This window comes from Heterodontus francisci, chromosome 2 (assembly GCF_036365525.1).
Source record: "Heterodontus francisci isolate sHetFra1 chromosome 2, sHetFra1.hap1, whole genome shotgun sequence".
NCBI classification, from domain to species: domain Eukaryota; kingdom Metazoa; phylum Chordata; class Chondrichthyes; order Heterodontiformes; family Heterodontidae; genus Heterodontus; species Heterodontus francisci.
Window position 1 is genome coordinate 151,533,179 of NC_090372.1, and position 19,345 is coordinate 151,552,523.

At 44.6% G+C, this 19,345-nt stretch overlaps 1 protein-coding gene across 1 annotated transcript in view; it reads left to right on the forward strand.

The window, feature by feature from the left end:
* ctnnal1 (catenin (cadherin-associated protein), alpha-like 1) overlaps nt 1–19,345 on the forward strand; it is a 412,359-nt gene that overhangs the window by 213,850 nt on the left and 179,164 nt on the right. The window contains exon 3 of the mRNA XM_068011975.1: nt 14,930–15,117. Coding sequence (XP_067868076.1) covers nt 14,930–15,117 — 188 coding nt within the window. The remainder of the gene's footprint in view (nt 1–14,929; nt 15,118–19,345) is intronic.

The following is a 19,345-nucleotide window of genomic DNA, read 5'->3' on the forward strand; positions in this document are numbered from 1 at the left end:
CTTCCCCCTTCCACCCCCCCCCCCCCCCCCCCACTTTGCATCTTGGTGTCAAAACTCTCAGCCTTTGTGTTGTCCTTTGCATGGACCGAGCCTGTACAGTCGACCTGGATATTTTCTGCTATTTTCGGTGCGTTACTGACTTCATGTATTATGACAATTCGTAAATCTCAGCATAGTGGAAATCCTGTGATGGCTAGTCCAGTTGTGTGTACAATATAAAACATTTGTTGTAGCCATTTGGAGCTCCCATAGCTGCGCTGCAAGGTTATTATTCCAATGCACTTGATTGGAGAACCATTGTAGGTAGTCAGCCTAACTATGGTGGGTTGCACCATAGATTCCCATTTCTTTAAATACATATCCTTCAGTATACAGAGGGACAGGATATTTGCACGAACTCCAGTGTCAATTTTCACTCTGAGTTTATGCTTGCCACACTTTTGCAGACATATAATCCCAATCATGGCAAATACCTCAGATTACGTAATAGTATTGACACATTGATCCAAATCAAATAGACTTGCAAGGCCACGGGGCTCGAGCCGGGGAATGGGACTGGCAGCATAACTCCGTGGCGAGCCGGTATGGACGCGATGGGCCAAATGCCCTCCTTCTGTGTCATAAATGACTCTGTGAAATGTTTGCCCACTGTTAGCACAGGTGCACTCTTCACCCATGTCCTTCTGGGAGTCTGACTCTCTGCTGACCTGATGCACCTGCTTGGGCTTTTGTGTGTTGGCATACCCCTTATTGCATTTGCCATCCTGTCTTACAGCCGTTCTTTCTGCACGTGACAACATTCCTGTGTGCAGTATTTGAGCTCGGCCTTCTGCACTGCCTTGCCCAATGCTCCCATATGCCACAAGCTTTGCATTGGTCCTGGTACGCCGGACAACTGCAAATTTGGTGAGTCAGTCCACATTTGCCACAAGGCTTAGCAGACTTCTGAGCTTTGGTTGCTACACCAATTGTCGTAGCCGCCCCCAACATTTGTAACTGTTGGGGCCCAGCCATCATGGTTTCAAATTTCCTTCCATCATTAAGTAATATATCTATGCTGTGCCCTTTCTTCTTTTCTAGCTGGTCTTTTTGAAAGGCCTCTATTGGGGTAGACATGATGACTAGTTCCATAATCAGTTCCAACAATTCAGTATCTGTGAAGTCGCATTCTTGAGCTTTGTCTCAACACCTTGCAATAAGCTAGTCAATGGACTCATTTTGCCTTTGCTGGTAGGTTATAAACTCAAGCCTATGTACTCAGAAATTGACCTTTACCTTGAGTTGATCTTCCAGGGATGTCCATAGCTTGATAGGGTCCTTCTGATCCTCAGCCAACAATCCTGATATGTTGACCTCATTGCCTAGTCCGATCATGATTTTTACAGCTTGTTTCTCTGGTTTGCTCTCTTCTTAATCCAGGAAACGCAGTTCTATCTGTTGGCGAAACCATTTGAACTCAGATACTATGTCTGATGTCATCCAATCCATAATTGGATACTTGCATGCAATTTTCTTGATTATCTTGCTACTTTACAAATATAGACTTTTTCACAGGTTTTCTTTTTACCAGGCACAGTTTTCTCAGACTTTTTTTTACACAGCTTCTCTTTCGCTGCAGAGTGCGCCGCTTGCAATACCGGCAACTACCACAGCCAGCCTTTTACTCTGTGCTGGGGACCTCCAGTGGTGCTGTTGAGCTCTTCCTGCTCTTTTAGCTTAGGCCCTGCCCCTGAAGCTGTCAGCCCAGGAAAGCTGATGCAGTAATGGCTGCACTGCTTTCTCTCTCGATTTCTGGCCCACAGCCAGATCAGTAGAAAACTTCAATCCTGTGGCGATTTGCCTTCTTTATTCAGAGTTTCAACACCTCCCAAGCTCTTGTCTGCAGTCCCAGCTCTCTGCTGTGTTGTGGTGTCTTCTGCCAACTGCACTCCTAAGGAATCTTCAGTCACTCCAGGTGAGCAGTCTTTGTTCTTTTTTGGTGTGGTTCAGAAGTTCCAAGATGCTGTCACTCTACTGTACTTGGTATGTTATTAAAATTTCTCCACTGCTGCACCATGCTGTATTTGCTGTTCTTCAAAAAAATCCCACCTCAGCCACAATATTATATTATTTGTTCCTTTAGTGCATGAGTTATTATAAGATCTACAGGGATACAAATAATATACGAAGAATATGCGGGTCTTTATTGTAACTTAAACTTTAACATATGTACACGCAACTAATACAGGAGCACACCTACACATGCATTACTTTAGCAGTCTACACGCACAGCTCTCCAATCATATGTGACGTGACATCACTTCCTTTGGTGACTCTACTTACAGTCTCTTAGTGATCCCACAACAAATACTTTTTGCAGCATTTCGTTTTATAATGACACCTGTATTGGTACTGATGGTCTTTTCATTGCATTTCTCATTTCACTTCTATTTTTCCCCCAGTACTTAGGGAATGACTTCGGGAAAAAAATACCCTGGGTCTTTAGTCACTTGGAAAAAGACTGAAAGGGGATAAAATAGAACTGTTTAAAATAACAATAGGTTTGGACAAATCTGATCCAAGTAAGCTTTTTTTTACCACGTTTAGAATTTAAGCGCAAGGAGTGATAATTACAAATTGAGTGACAAACAAAACAGGAAATGCAGGACGACTTTTTTTTAAACTGAAATGGCTAAGTGTGTGGAAGAGATTACCAGCATAAGTAGTGAACATGTAACATAAATGGATTTCAAGAGAGAACTAGTCAACAAGCAGGATTCTGGCATATTAAAATGCACCAAGCGGTTTTGTGGATGCGTGAGCTGATGGACCATGTATTTTCTCCTGCCTCATTGTTATTGTGTCACTATATTTGTGCTATTTCATGTCAGTCACCAGATTTTGGGCTGGGTTGCAATGCCAGCTGTTTATTGAAATATATTGAAACTAATGACTGATGCTTCCTATACACAGTTTACTCCCTTAAAGTCTTTTGTAGTTCAACCTATAATTCTTTCACCAGTTTCCCCCCTGTCAACGTCATACTGCCCAGCATGGCCATTTTTGTCTTTTATTAGAAGGGCAGGGTAACCATAGTCATAAACATCAATTGACATCTCCACATTTCCTTGGTCATTTTGCCAGGAGGCCACAAAGGGACATTCCCTCCTTCAGATGACCTGGTAAAGATTGACAGAACATATCCTTATAGAGGAAGCCTGCATTCAAATGCCAGTAAAGATTGTGATTCAAACTGTGATCTGTTCGTGGGAGTCAAGCCCCGTAGGACAGTAGCTAATGGGCTGTTCATTCTGACTGGTAATGAGCATGATGTCATTTTTTGACACTTCATATGACCCAAGCAATAGAAATAATCTGAAAATTTTATGTGGCTTTAGAAATAGCAAAATTTCATAACACCTAGCACATCCAAGGGTTGCTCACAATATATTTTGATGAAAAATAACCATCGTGCTAGTGAAGTGTAAAGCATTGACCTTTATAAATCTTTAGTCTGCTGTAAATCTCAAAATTCATTTAAATATGTAGTAGAAACCCGCATGTGAAGGGTTTACGATTAACAGCAATACTCTGTTTTCTAATCCTTATTTATGAATTACTGTAAAACATTCTTTAATTGGATTACGAAATCAATTTAGTAACAAAGATTTTGTCTTGAGTATATGTACACTGTTACTAGCCCAGCTTAAATGCACTAATAAATCAATCAAAATTACTAACACCTCAGTGATTTAATGGAAGTATTTTTGAACAAACCGTTTCCTTTACCATCAATTATTTTTGAGGAAAAGTTATGTTTAATTCCCAGTGTTGCAATAAGATTGTCAGAACGGCATTTTAATTTTTACTTCATTTGACTTTGGAGGTTGGGAGGAGAGAGGAGGCAAAACAAGACATTGGAATATTTTCAGTAAATGTCTGACTTATTGCACTCCCTCAAGTAGCTGAACCTTCTTGAGGCAATTTTGGCATGCACACATTAGGCTGAATTTAGCCAATCCGTTGCAGGTCCCGGCGACGGATCTGGAGGTGGGCGACATCACCGCTCATCACGTGTGTGACCAGTCCGCCACGATTATGTGGCAGACGGCCAATTATCATAATGGAGGTGTGGGGCCTGTCCAATTATTTGATGGGCTCGGGCTGTGAGTCGCTGATGATGTCATCAGTGGAGATGACCCAGGTGCTGGCACCATCTTTATAGCGCTGCTTAAACTGCTGCTTCACTTCATGACTATGCTGCTGCTTTGCCTTTCATACAGCTTTGCTTTTGCAGCTGCTGTGCTGCTGACCAAAGTCGCAAAAGGCCAGGAGCTCATCAGAAGCCAAGAGGACCATGTCAGGCGCAAGGCACTGGGTGACCTAGTGGTTCTGCGATGCCTCCGTGGAGATTTTCCTCCAGGCTGCAAGGGAAAAGCGGGAGGTCCCTTTCCACAGCGATGCTAAGAAGAGGTCCTGCTGCTTGACCAAGCAAGCCTGGATGGAGATAGCTGAGGAGCTCAACAGCTGTGGTGTCACCCCCATCCCCTGCACACCAGGACATGGGCACATTGCTCCATACTCCTCCTTTGCAGGGGTTGCAAGTGGCTGCGCAGGAGGAAGTGGGACATGGGGAGGCAGGCATGACAACTGCTGGCAGAAGGGGTTAGGCACCACTTCATCCTGACAGATGTGTGGCTGCATCTCGAACACTGGCCACTTTCTTTCACAGCTCACCCCCGTTAACTCCCCTGAGAGAGGATGGCTGCATGAGCTATATCGGATACCCCAGTAGGGGACAATGAGCTGACACTAGTCGAACTGTCATGTTGATCTCTCTGAAGTATGACTATCTCCCTCTTTCCACTTGGACGACAAAAGTGCCCATAATAGGAGGAAGACAGCCCGGACTAATGGAGGGATACCGGTTCTTCTGCCTGTCTCCACAGCTGAGGAGGAGGCACTGGAATTAGATAAGTGGCAAGTAACATCCGCACCACACAAGTGCCAGGCAATGACCATCTCCAACAAGAGAGAATCTAACCATCTCCCCTTGACATTCAACAGCATTACCATTGCTGAATCCAGGATGGCCGCTCATATTTGATGAAAAAACTGGAGTTTCTGTGCAAGACAGTGAGGATTGGCTTCCATTGACATACAGTTCACCTCTGGAGACCCACATCACGCATGGTTGGCATGAAGAGATCTGCACAGCCTAACCCACCGTGTTTGTGTCCTCTCATGCAGATCCATGTCTGCAGGAGACTCCAGCAGAAGGGGAACAGTCATTGACATCTGAGGAAGAACCACAGTCAAAGGAAGCACCTTCCACTGGTGCAGATATTTTCACCTCGGTGGGTTTCTGCTTGGCTGCAGAATCAGCATCAGTGCAAACGATCAGGCTGAAGCAGTTGCATCCATCTTCAGCCAGAAGTGCTGAGTGGATGATCCATATTGATCTCCTCTTGAGGTCACCAGCATCACGGATGCCAGTCTTCAGCCAATCTGATTCACTCCACGTGATATCAGGAAACGGCTGAAGGCACTGGATACTGCAAAGGCTAAGGGTCCTGACAACATTAAGGCAATAGTACTGAAGATGTACTGCACAACTAGCCACGCCCCTAGCCAAGCTGTTACAGTACAGCTACAACATTGACATTTACCTGGCAATGTGGGAAATTGACCAGGTATGTCCTGTACATAAAAAGCAGGACAAATCCGACCTGGCCAATTACCGCCCTATCAGTCTACTCTCGGTCATCAGCAAAGTGACGGAAGGGGCCATCAACAGTGCTATCAAGCTGCACTTGCTCAGCAATAACCTGCTCACTGAGGCTCAGTTTGGGTTCCACCAGGGCCACTCAGCCCCTGACCTCATTACAGTCTCGGTCCAAACATGGACAAAAGAACTGAACTCCAGAGGTGAAGTGAGAGTGACTGCCCTTGACATCAAGGTAGAATTTGACTGAGTGTGGCATCAAGGAGCCCTAGCAAAACTGGAGTTAATGTGAATCAGGAGGTAAACTCTCTCTTTGTTGGAGTCATACCTAGCACAAAGGAAGATCACTGTGGTTGTTGAAGGTCAATCAGCTCAGTCCCAGGACATCACAGCAGAAGATCCTCAGGGTAGTGTCTAGGCCCAACCATCTTCAGGTGCTTCATGAATGACGTTTCCTCCATCATAAGGTCAGAAGTGGGGATGTTCGCTGATGATTGCACCTTGTTCAGCATCATTCACGACTCCTTAGATACTGAAGCAGCCCATGTCCAGATGCAACAAGACCTGGACAACATCATCTCCCCTTGACATTCAATAGCATTACCATTGCTGAATCCCCCACTATCAACATCCTGGGGGTCACCATTGACCAGAAACTGAACTGGACTAGCCATATAAATACTGTAGCTACAATAGCAAGTCAGAGGTGAGAAATTCTGTGGCGAATAACTCCCCACCTGTCTCCTCAATGCCTGTCCACCATCTACAAGGCATAAGTCAGGAATATGATGGAATACTCTCCACTTACATGGATGGGTGCAGCTCCAACGACACTCGAGAAGCTCGACACCATCCAGAAAAAAGCAGCCTGCTTGATCAGCACCCCATCCACCACCTTCAATATTCACTCCCTTCACCACCGATGCACAGTGGCAGCAGTGTGTACCATCTACAAGATGCACTGCAGCAACTCACCAAGGCTCCTTGGTGACAGCACCTTCCAAACACGCGACCTCTACCACCTAGAAGGACAAGGACAGCAAATGCATGGGAACACCACCAACTGCAAGTTCCCCTCCAAGTTACATACCATCCTGACTTGGAACTATATCGCCGTTCCTTCACCGTCGCTAGGTCAAAATCCTGGAACTCCCTCCCTAACAGCACTGTGGGTGTACTTACACCCCAAGAACTGCAGCGGTTCAAAAAGGCATCTCACCACCACCTTCTCAAGGGTAATTAGGGATGGGCAATAAATGCTGGTCGAGCCAGCGACGTCCACAACCCATGAACGAATAAAAAAAAAATCTTGTGAATGCAGCGCACATGCGTCCTAGGAACTGGCTTAGGCTGAGACAGCCGAGACCGCTGACAGTCGGAGGACAGTGGGTGGCCAGGCCCATGCGGAGTGCCATGCTCATGACTAGCCTCTGGTATCGGTGGCACAGGGCATGCTCACGTTGCAGAGAGTTAAAGTAACATCTACCGGAGATGCCAGAGGAAATGTGCAGTCGTGAGCGGACAATGGAGGCTTCCATCCATGGCATGAGTGCTGCTATGTCTCAGGCATGTGAGTGCATGGCTTCCTCCATTGAGAGGTTGGTGACCCTCATGGACAGCCAGATCCAACAAATGCAAGCATACCCACACACCATCGCCTTGGCCATGAGCTCAGTGCAGCACTGGCAAGGAAAGAGAAGGACGAGTCGCCTGAAGTCTTCTCCAGGTACTCTTCCTTCTCTGGTCAGCAGGGAGGTTCAAATGAGCCTTGAAAGGGAGGAGGAGAGGTTGACCTCCACCCCGGGGGGGCTCCCCTCAGGGCGCACCAAGTGTAGACACAAGCTCCTCGGCTCCTCCGACAGTGAGCCCAGCTCCAGTAGCCGCGACAAGTACTGCAGTTGGGCAGGAAACCAGCAGGCAGCCGGGGTCTTTCAGGCTTCAGAGGACGGCCGCCAAATTCATCACAGGCCAAGGGGCAGCTAGACCTGTCTCCAGCCCAGCTGCTAGCACTGGGGTCACACCTCATAGAAACACTCGTAAACATATATAGAAAACCACCTAGAGACACTAGGGGTTTCACGGGTGTTTGACATTTGCTTTATCATCTAAAGCTCTTTTGTTTTTGGAATTAAGCCTCATTGTGTAAAAGTGATTATTCTATCGTGCATTAATTATGAGCTGCTGACTTCACCCTTCCCCTTAGTGGATGTCAATGGTAGGCACAGCCCTCATTTGAATAGGGTCTCTTTTGGACCATAGTGCGTGGTTCAGCTGGGTGCCATGCATGGAACACAAATAGAAAGGAAGCGACAAGCTGCATGCCTTGAGGTGAGTCTTTATTGTTTTTTCTCTTGAATGGCATCATGGTGGCTGTAAGCAGGTAAGTATGAGATTGTCTCTTGTCCCTCGGCCCTCCTCCTCAGTGGAGCACTGTCATTCAATCATGTCCTCGTCATGCAAAGCTACCTCCCTCTGCAGACCAGCACGAGGCACCTGAAGTCTTCTCCAGGCCTTGTCCTTCTCTAATCAGCAGGGAGGTTCGAATGAGCCTTGAAAGGGAGGAGAAGAGGCTGACCTCCACCCCTGGGGAGCTCCCCTCGGTGCTCTGAATGTGGACACCGGCTCCTCAGCGCCTCTGCCAGTGAGCCCAGCAGACCACCACGATACACAAAACCATTGCTGGGGCATACTGTAGGGCTCCACCGGATCAGTCTAGGCAACAAAATCTCATCTTCAGCCCCAGTGGCCTATTTGATGGCCACTCGGATGGAGCCGTGGCAAGTGTTGTACCTCTGCTCTGCTGCGTTGCAAGGATTCCTCGCGGGCATCAGTAGCCATGTCTTCAATGGGTAGCCCATGTCCCTGAGAATCCATCCCTGAAGGCAAGTGGAGGTCTAGAAAAGCTGTGACACCTGGGACTGTCGAAGTATGTAGACGTCATGGCTGCTTCCCGGGAATCGGGCACACATCTGCAAGAAACGTTTTTGGTGGTTGCATACCAGTTGTACATTGATGGAATGAAAACCTTCCTGTTGATGAAGACGGCTGGCTGGTCCATTGGAGCCTTGATGGCCATGTCTGGGCAATCTATCACGCCTTGCACCTGGGGAAATTCAGCGATGGCACCGAATCTCACGGCCCTCTCCTGCCTGACTGTCAAGGTCGGCCCAGTAGCGCACATAGTCACCAGCCCTCTTAAACAGGGCATTGGTCACCTCCTTGATGCAGCGGTGGGCTGCTGCCTAGGAGACCCCACACGTCCTCAGTGGAACCCTGGAATGATCTAAACGTGTAAAAGATTAGCGCCGTAGTGATATTCAGGGCCACTAACATAGGGTGACCCCCAAGTCCCATAGGTCACAAGTTATCCTGCAGCAGAGCACATTAGTTGGTGGTGCTCTCCCTGGAGAGCTGTAGATTTTGCTGACAATTCCACTTGGACATTTGGAGGTAGCCAATTCGAGTCCATTGCACTGTCTGGCGCAGGTGAGCCCTTGGCATGGCTGGTTGCTGTTGCTTTCGTTGTGGAGCTTCATGGGCAGATGCAGCGGCCTCTTGGCCCTCCCTCTGTCGGAGGCACTGCATCACACCACAGGGGTCCAAAAATACAGGTTGCATGAGACCCATGCCAGGTGATCAGTGGGCTGCCAGAGTGCTGTTGATGCAGTGAGGACCCTACCTTGGCAGCTGTTCCTTTGCTACTTCTCCAAGCAGACTCCCTATTGGCCCTCAGTGCCCACCCTTGCAGATTGCCAACGCTCTGATCCAGCAGGTTGGGCACCCAACCCTCTCAGCCTACAGTTTGGACACCTGATACAGCCACCCAAAACCAAGCCCCCTTTCCCCCCCGCGCAGATTACCCGAGACCCTGCTCGGCCGGCACTCCCGCCCGAGACCCTGCTCGGCCGGCACTCCCGCCCGATACCCTGCTCGGCCAGCACTCCCACCCGAGACCACGCTCGGCCGGCACTCCCTCCCGAGACCACGCTCGGCCGGCACCCCCGCCCAAGACCCTGCTCGGCCGGCACTCCCGCCCGAGACCACGACCTCCCTTGCAAACCTCCTGATACAAAGCCCACCCGTGCAGTGCGCCTAGCACTGTAGGCTAACAATGGCCTCCACTCCCTCCTCTTCCCCTATGCAGTGCTGGCCATAGCTGCCTACCCGTCGCAGAACTGAGACCTTGCCTTGGTGCCGTCAGCTTTCAACAGCCAGGAATCCAAAGGCACGTAAGGGCCATCCGTCATTCGATTAATTCCAAGCCCTCCATTGAATTGCGATGAATTAGATGCTAATGTATTAAGACTAAGTGTTCAACAATTTAAATTGCAGTCCCATCCCGTCAGGGCGGCAATGCTGCCTTGTGCTTTCCCGCCACTGACTAAATCTGGAACTGACGTCACCACATTGTATTTCTGGCCGGATTCGTCTGGCGCAATTCTCTGGCCCCTCACATCACCATTCCCTCTCCAAGTAGCCACACTAAATTTAGCCTGTTAATCGGGCAAGTGGGCAGGGCTTGCATGGTAGTCATCTAGAGGAGTTGATCTGGGAGCTGATCGGTTGTCACAGTGGGCCCTTATTATAATCCAGTCGGTGAGCTGCTAATGTGAACATGGTCCCCACTAGGCAACTTGCCGATTTGGAGATGGGAGATTGGACAGGGTGGTTTTGTGCGAAGGGCCTGCTGCAGCAGTTTTGCAGGGAGGTGTATTTGGTGTCGGTATCAAAAAGGAGCATCTGGCAATGTGTGCAGAAACTACAGCAGTAACTGTGTAATATTTCAAAAGTACAATACCACAGACCCTGGAAATCTGAAATAAAAACCGAAAATGCTTAAAACACTCAGGTCAGGCAGCATATGCGGAACAAGAAACGGAATTAATTTTTCTATACTTGTCTCATTATTAGTGCACTATCTTCCCTTTTTGTTATTTAATCACTCTTGCCCGCCACCTATCTCGGACTTTTCCCATTTTTCTTTTTCTACCACCCCACGCTTTTCCCTGGCTCACTGTTTGCTTAAAAGCTGTTCATCTCTAACGTCTTCCAATTCCGATGAAAGATCGTTGACCTGAAGCGTTAACTCTGTTTCTCTCTCTCCACAGATGCTGCTCAGTGTTTCCAGCATTTTCTGTTTTTATTGCATAACATTTCAGTTACACTGATGCAAAATCCACAAGCAAGTGCCAGAAAGATGTCTCCAAAAGCTCCATCAAATTTTACTTTTCAGCAGCTGAGGATCCCTTTTAATTATTACTGAAAATGATGGCCTCGCAACTTGTATCGCCCATGGTTGTTGGTTGGGGCAGAAAGAGCCAGAACTGGCATTAGGATCTTAATTGTATCATGAAACTATTTTGCACGTATATATGAGGCTCCTACCGGTTTCCAGTGGGAGCTCTGGCTGCTAGGATGCTAGTATGGCAATAAATCAATGTGATCATCTTCATCTTTGACTCAGCTACTGTCTTATTTTTAAGTACAAATGGAATGATAGAAAGATGAAAAATGCTTTTTTTTTTCTGGCACTATGTGGATGAAATTCAGGTGTGAAGGGTATTCTACTTTTAATCTATAGAGTCATAGAGTTATATGGCACAGAAACAGGCCCTTCGGCCCATCGTGTCTGTGCTGGCCATCAAGCACCTATCTATTCTAATCCCATTTTCCAGCACTTGGTCTGTAGTCTTGTATGCTTTGGAGAACATGACTGTACCTTGAATTGGATGAATGGTGGCTAAATAGCAGATAGAAACAGCTCCAACTGACACAATTTTGTGTTGGGCTCATTACCTAGGCCCCTCAATCACCTTAAAAGGCTAGCAAATGTGATTTTGCACGATATCTGAATGAGTGATGGTCATGCAATTGCAGTATAGTAAAATCAAGTTGATGACTGAAGCATCTGTGCATCCAGAAATCTTGTGCAAGAACAATATGCCAGCTGTTGCTGAATCGGCTCCACAGTGCATCAATACAAACCATAATAATAACTGGAGAAATTTTAAAAACGTATAAGATTCTGAAAAAGCATGTGATCATAAATATCTTTAATTTTGTTATTTAATCTTCTCATTTTAAAACAGCTCTCAGTTCACAACTACACAAAAGACCATTGCAAATATAATGAAGCATATTAAAGTTAATAGGCACATATCCATCTATAAATATATAAGTGGTCGAGTTTCTGCCTTGGACATAATGGGGAAACTGGGCATAAACTGTGTTTGAAGTAGTGCTGTTCTTCTGAAGTAATGGTTCAAGTTTCCACCTAAACTCATTTGCATAATCACAAACGTAAAATCTTCCATGACCCAATTCAGTTGATCAGTGTAATAGAATGTAATTGTTTATTTTTTCTGCACTAAAAAAATTGATGAATTTAAGAGTGGTAACCTGGTGCAATTTTCTTCAGTTTCATTATTACAGCAAGGCATAGCAAGTAATTAGGAAAGCTAATAGAATGTTATTGTTTATTGCGAGGGGAATTGAATACAAAAGTAGGGAGGTTATGCTTCAGCCATACAGGGCATTGGTGAGACCACATCTGGAATATTGTGTACAGTATTGTTCTCCGTATTTAAGGAATGATGTAAATGCATTGGAAGCAGTTCAGAGAAGGTTTCCTAGACTAATAACTGAAATGGGCGGGTTGTCTTATGAGGAAAGATTGGACAGGCTAGGTTTGTATCCGCTGGGGTTTAGAAGAGTGGCTTGATTGAAACATATAAGATTCTGAGGGGTCTTGACAGGGTGGGTGCGGAAAGGATGTTTCCACTTGTGTGAGAATCTAGAACTTGAGATCACTGTTCAAAGATAAGGCGTCGCCATTTAAGACAGAAATGAGGAGAAATCCTTTCTCTCAGAGGGTCGTGAGTCTTTGGAACTTTCTTTCTCTAAAGGCGGTGGAAGCAGAGTCTTTGAATATTTTTAAGGCAGAGGTCGATAGGTTCTTGATAAGCAAGGGGGTGAAAGGTTATTGGAGGTAGGCTGGAATGTGGAGTTGAGATTACAATCAGATCAGTCGTGATCTCATTGAATGTCGAGGCAGGCTCGAGGGACTGAGTGGCCTTCTCCTGCTCCTAATTCGTAAGATCGTATGTTGGTATCTTTATATGGTGGTGAAGGACAAAGGTTGGCAAGAAAATACAATTCTAATCCTTTTTCGATTTGATTTGATCTGTTTTGATTTCAAATTTTATTATATAAAATACTACTGTCCATCTGAGAGCCAGAATTAATCGTATATCTGAAGACCAGGAACATTTCTACGGCTTGCTATCTCTAAATTATGTCACCCTTTTCCAGTTCATTTGATTTAATGACAAATTCCTGCTGCATCATTTTTGTTGTCCATGAAGACTTCTAATTAAAAATACTTTGGCACCAATCTCGATAACACTTAATAGATGTTTATTAACTAGAAAGAAATTCAATAGCTGAAGTTCTCAATGTGAAGACCCAACATCACTTGAAATTTTTTGAGGCCGAGGAGGTAAAACTTTATTTAAGTTGTGCCTTATTTTAGTGCCAATGCAAACAATGTATTTAGGTTAAAACAAACTACAAAATAAACCTGTTTAATAATAGAAAAAAGGCTGAGAAGCAATGGGGAAAGGAAAAGAGCCATGCCCTTGTTTTAAAATTGGCCTAATGGGCTCACGCCTGTTTGGAGAATCTTCTCGTGAAAGTTTTGGACTGAAAATTATTTATTTTGAAGGGAAGGGGAAGAGAAGGCAAGCTACATATAATAATGGCAGCAAGCGAAAGAAACCAGGAAGCAGTCTGAAGCTGAAGGCCCTTGGGTCATTGGAAATAGGGCTTCATCTACAGAATGCTAATAGGGCGTCCAAATGCAGCTTGCTGTTCTGCGCCCTGTAAAATTTGTCCGGGTCCAGATAAGTCCTCAGTCCACCTGCTCCTCCTAATTCCACATTATCATAACAGACAAAAAATTACCCTTTTTTGGCAACCTCCAGGGGTTCATTTAAGGACGTGTTTAGGCCTCTGTAATGCTGAAGAACTGAGCGCACATATGTAGTGCATTCAGTGTTCAGACTTTACTGAATTTGACATTGGGGTTCTGATAAGCTTCCTCAGTATACCAAACGCCTGTCTAAAACAGGCACCTTGGGCACTTGGAAGTCACCAGCTGACAGTTTGGTGGACTGCACACTTCAGGGAGGTAATCGGCTGTGGAAGTTGCGCCAGAAATTGGTTAAAAAGTAATCGGCAAAAAGTGGCAGATGGAATTCAAGATTAGTAAGTGATACTTTTTTTGAACCAAAATGCAATAGTTATAGTTGGAATGGGGGAAAGCTGGGTGATGTGGAAGAAAAAAGGAATTTGTGGTTTCAGGTTCACCAGGCGTTAAAAGCAGCATCACAAGTGGATCAGTCATAAAAAGTGAATGGAAAATTGTGTTTTCTGCCAAGAGATATAAACTATAAATGCCGAGTTGTAATCGTGAATCTATATAAAACCTTAAGACCACCGTTGTATACCACGTGCAGTTCTGCACTGCACAGATATTAACACAATAGAGAGGGTGTAGTGCAGATTCACTGGGATACTGTCCAGTATGAGGAAATGCAATTATAAAGAAAGACTTGAGAAATTGGGGGTAGTCTTTATTCAACACCTGAATATTTAACTTTCAATACTGTTATTTTTATTAATGAATTTACCATAATTCTGATAGTTTTGTCTTTAATGAAAATTGCTGATGTCATTAGTTGTAGCTCATATTTCCTCTCTTCCTGCATGTTTCCATATTATAAAGTGGCTACTTTGTGCCTCCCTTCTTCCAATTTATCATTTGACACATCATCTAATTTTAGGAAGGAAAGAAATGCTATCATCCTCAGCTGCAGAAATTTGCTGATGAGAAGTAGCTGTGTTTAGTGCAAAAGGAAAAGTAACAATGACAAGTAACCTTGAAACTTACTTAAAATTACGATTAACATTCCTTTTATTGAAATAGTAACTTTGGATTTTAGATTATCTTGTTTTTTCTGCGCACCAAGTGGTCATAAATATATCAGTCCACTTTTCAAATCATGCTTTTACTTTGTATTAACATTAATATGTAAATGACACTACATTTTGGTTTACAAGAGACTTTGTACATTAAATGTTTTTCAGAATTTGATATTTTAACTCTTAATATATTTGAGTATGTTTAAAGTATGCTTTGTCTTATTGATCTGTGTTGCTATCTAGGAGAGAGCATTGCACAGTTGACTGATGTGGGCTCCTTCGATCAGCCAGAATCAGATACAAGGGCAACAGTTTACACAGATAAAACTGGAATGATAAAAGCTGCACGATTACTACTGTCTTCTGTTACAAAAGTACTGGTGTTGGCAGATAGGGTGGTCATAAAGCAAATCATCAGCTCCAGAAGCAAGGTATGTAATTGTTTAAATTATCAAGAGATTTGCACCGATAATGCACATTGTAGCGTCTGAAACCTACACAAACTAACATAGCAAATTTATAAAAGAAAACCAGTGTGTGACTGACATTGCATTGGACCTTTATTAACGTGAGATGAAACCAGTAACTAAATATGTTTTACATTCCCACAGATTGCCCTTTTTGCAGAATAATCTGTTATTAATGAAACTATCTGGGCTCTTACTATTATAGCCTTGTATAATGCAATTTCTTGCTGAATGATGAGAGGTATTTGCTTCTTGTATAGTTTGAATGGAGAGCAACATAATACAAATGTGCATACTTTGAGGGAACATGAAATTTGACATTTAACCTAATTGCTTTCAGAACTATGATCTTGCAAACTTCAATATCTGTAAGGTATCTGGGGAAGTAACATTCAGTATTTTTTCCCTCATAAATTGCTTTAGCTCAAAATGAGGCTACAGATGTACAAAAGAAAACAATGTGATAAGTACAGTACTCAGATTGTGTCTTCAGTGGGAATTTTGGGATGGGTAAATAGTTTGATAATAGTTTGCAAGGCAGAATACAACAGAAGTCAGCTACTTGTGCCTTTTCACAAAAGACTGAAAGAGTTAGAAAATCAAAGAAAATATTCATTGGAACAAAAGTAGACCATTCAGCACCTGAAACCTGTTCTGACATTCAATTATATTATGATAGATCTGTACCACAACTGTATTTGACTTTGCTCCGCTGCTTCACATGCCTTAATAAGCATTACTAATCAAAAATCCATCAATCTCAATCTGTAAATTTCAATTGACTCAGCATCCAAAGCTTTTTGTAGGGAAGAATTCTGCAGTTCCACTACTCTTTTTGTGTGGAAACAAAGTGCTTCCTGATTTCACTCCTAACTAGTCTAGCTCTAATTTTAAGATTGTGCCCTTTGTTCTGGATTCCCCCCAATGAGGAAGTAGGGTATATCGAGAAAAACTATCATCCTTTTATCACTTAAAACCCCTCAAGTAAATTAATTAACCTTTTCAAGGAGTACAAACTAAGTTTCTGGAATCTGTCCTTGTATAGAATCCTGGGGAATTCCACTTGTCACATCCCTCCTACTTTCCAACCAATGTCACAGGGTTACCTTCAATTCAGTGTTCTTTCATTTTGCTAATAATCTTTTGTGTAGAACCTTATCAAATACCTTTGGAAGTCCATATGGACAACATACATAGATACTCCCCTATCCAATATGTTAGTAACTGTCTCAAAAAAAATCAAGTCATGCATGCCCTATCCTTCAGAAATCCATACTGACTCTCTTTGATTCAGCTGTTACTTATACAGCTACTTGGCCAGTCAGGCTCCGATGATAGATTCCAGTAACTTTCCATAAAACTAGATTCAGTTAAACTGACATCTGCAGCTACCTTTCTTAAATAAAGGACTGACATTTGCAATTTTCCAATCCAAAGGCACAATTTTTCAATCTAGACAGCTTTGGAAAATTATGATCAACCCACCTGCAACTTCCTTACCTATTTATTTTAATACCAGGGTGGAAAATAATAGATTTAGGAGATTTCCTCTATCTTAAGTTCCATTATATTCTCCATTACCATTTTTTATATATTAAGTGATTAAGTTCCTCCTCTTGACTTATTTTTAGGTTTCCCTGTGTCACTGGTATTTTGTCCTCTTTACTACAAAATTTAATGCGAAATACTCATTTAACAAGTCTGCAATTTCCTTATTAGCGATAATAGGTGCATTTGTATGTCTTTAATGCACCCACAGCCCCCTTTACCGCACTCTTTCTCTTAGCATTTAAAAAAAATATTGTTAACTTTAATATACTTGCCAGGTTTTCTAATATTCCTGTTTGCACCTCTCATTACTTTCCTTTGTATTCTTTTGTGGCTTTTTACAGCTCTCCCAGTCTACCGAATTTCTACTTTCCCTTGCATTTGTGTAAACCTTTTCTTTTAACTTGATACTGTTTCTTATCTTAGTTGTTGACCGTAGGTGCTTAACTATACAAGTGGAAACTTTTCCTTTTAGGGGTATGTACTGGTTTTGTATCATACCATTCCAACTGTTTGTCTTTAGTTTTAATCCATTAATACTCCCCCTCAGCCCTTCTCCCACACCAAGTTTACTATGGTCAATTCATTTCTTATCCCTTCAATGTTTGTCTTTCTTAAATTTAAAACCTTGATTTGAGGCACTCCCTTCTCTGCCTCAAGCCTATTCGCAAATTCAAGCCTATTATGGCCACTGTTCTTTTGGGCCTCCTTATCTCGAGAGACAATGGATACGCGCCTGGAGGTGGTCAGTGGTTTGTGAAGCAGCGCCTGGAGTGGCTATAAAGGCCAATTCTGGAGTGACAGGCTCTTCCACAGGTGCTGCAGAGAAATTTGTTTGTCGGGGCTGTTGCACAGTTGGCTCTCCCCTTGCGCCTCTGTCTTTTTTCCTGCCAACTACTAAGTCTCTTCGACTAGCCACAATTTAGCCCTGTCTTTATGGCTGCCCGCCAGCTCTGGCGAATGCTGGCAACTGACTCCCACGACTTGTGATCAATGTCACACGATTTCATGTCGCGTTTGCAGACGTCTTTATAACGGAGACATGGACGGCCGGTGGGTCTGATACCAGTGGCGAGCTCGCTGTACAATGTGTCTTTGGGGATCCTGCCATCTTCCATGTGGCTCACATGGCCAAGCCATCTCAAGCGCCGCTGACTCAGTAGTGTGTATAAGCTGGGGGTGTTGGCCGCTTCAAGGACTTCTGTGTTGGAGATATAGTCCTGCCACCTGATGCCAAGTATTCTCCGAAGGCAGCGAAGATGGAATGAATTGAGACGTCGCTCTTGGCTGGCATACGTTGTCCAGGCCTCGCTGCCGTAGAGCAAGGTACTGAGGACACAGGCCTGATACACTCGGACTTTTGTGTTCCGTGTCAGTGCGCCATTTTCCCACACTCTCTTGGCCAGTCTGGACATAGCGGTGGAAGCCTTACCCATGCGCTTGTTGATTTCTGCATCTAGAGACAGGTTACTGGTGATAGTTGAGCCTAGGTAGGTGAACTCTTGAACCACTTCCAGAGCGTGGTCGCCAATATTGATGGATGGAGCATTTCTGACATCCTGCCCCATGATGTTCGTTTTCTTGAGGCTGATGGTTAGGCCAAATTCATTGCAGGCAGACGCAAACCTGTCGATGAGACTCTGCAGGCATTCTTCAGTGTGAGATGTTAAAGCAGCATCGTCAGCAAAGAGGAGTTCTCTGATGAGGACTTTCCGTACTTTGGACTTCGCTCTTAGACGGGCAAGGTTGAACAACCTGCCCCCTGATCTTGTGTGGAGGAAAATTCCTTCTTCAGAGGATTTGAACGCATGTGAAAGCAGCAGGGAGAAGAAAATCCCCAAAAGTGTGGGTGCGAGAACACAGCCCTGTTTCACACCACTCAGGATAGGAAAGGGCTCTGATGAGGAGCCACCATGTTGAATTGTGCCTTTCATATTGTCATGGAATGAGGTGATGATACTTAGTAGCTTTGGTGGACATCCAATCTTTTCTAGTAGTCTGAAGAGACCACGTCTGCTGACGAGGTCAAAGGCTTTGGTGAGATCAATGAAAGCAATGTAGAGGGGCATCTGTTGTTCACGGCATTTCTCCTGTATCTGATGAAGGGAGAACAGCATGTCAATAGTCGATCTCTCTGCACGAAAGCCACACTGTGCCTCAGGGTAGACGCGCTCGGCCAGCTTCTGGAGCCTGTTCAGAGCGACTCGAGCAAAGACTTTCCCCACTATGCTGAGCAGGGAGATTCCACGGTAGTTGTTGCAGTCACCGCGGTCACCTTTGTTTTTATAGAGGGTGATGATGTTGGCATCGCGCATGCCCTGGGGTACTGCTCCCTCGTCCCAGCACAGGCATAGCAGTTCATGTAGTGCTGAGAGTATAGCAGGCTTGGCACTCTTGATTATTTCAGGGGTAATGCTGTCCTTCCCAGGGGCTTTTCCGCTGGCTAGGGAATCAATGGCATCACTGAGTTCCGATTTGGTTGGCTGTATGTCCAGCTCATCCATGACTGGTAGAGGCTGGGCTGCATTGAGGGCAGTCTCAGTGACAGCATTCTCCCTGGAGTACAGTTCTAGGTAGTGCTCAACCCAGCGGTCCATCTGTTTGCGTTGGTCAGTGATTATGTCCCCCGATTTAGATTTGAGGG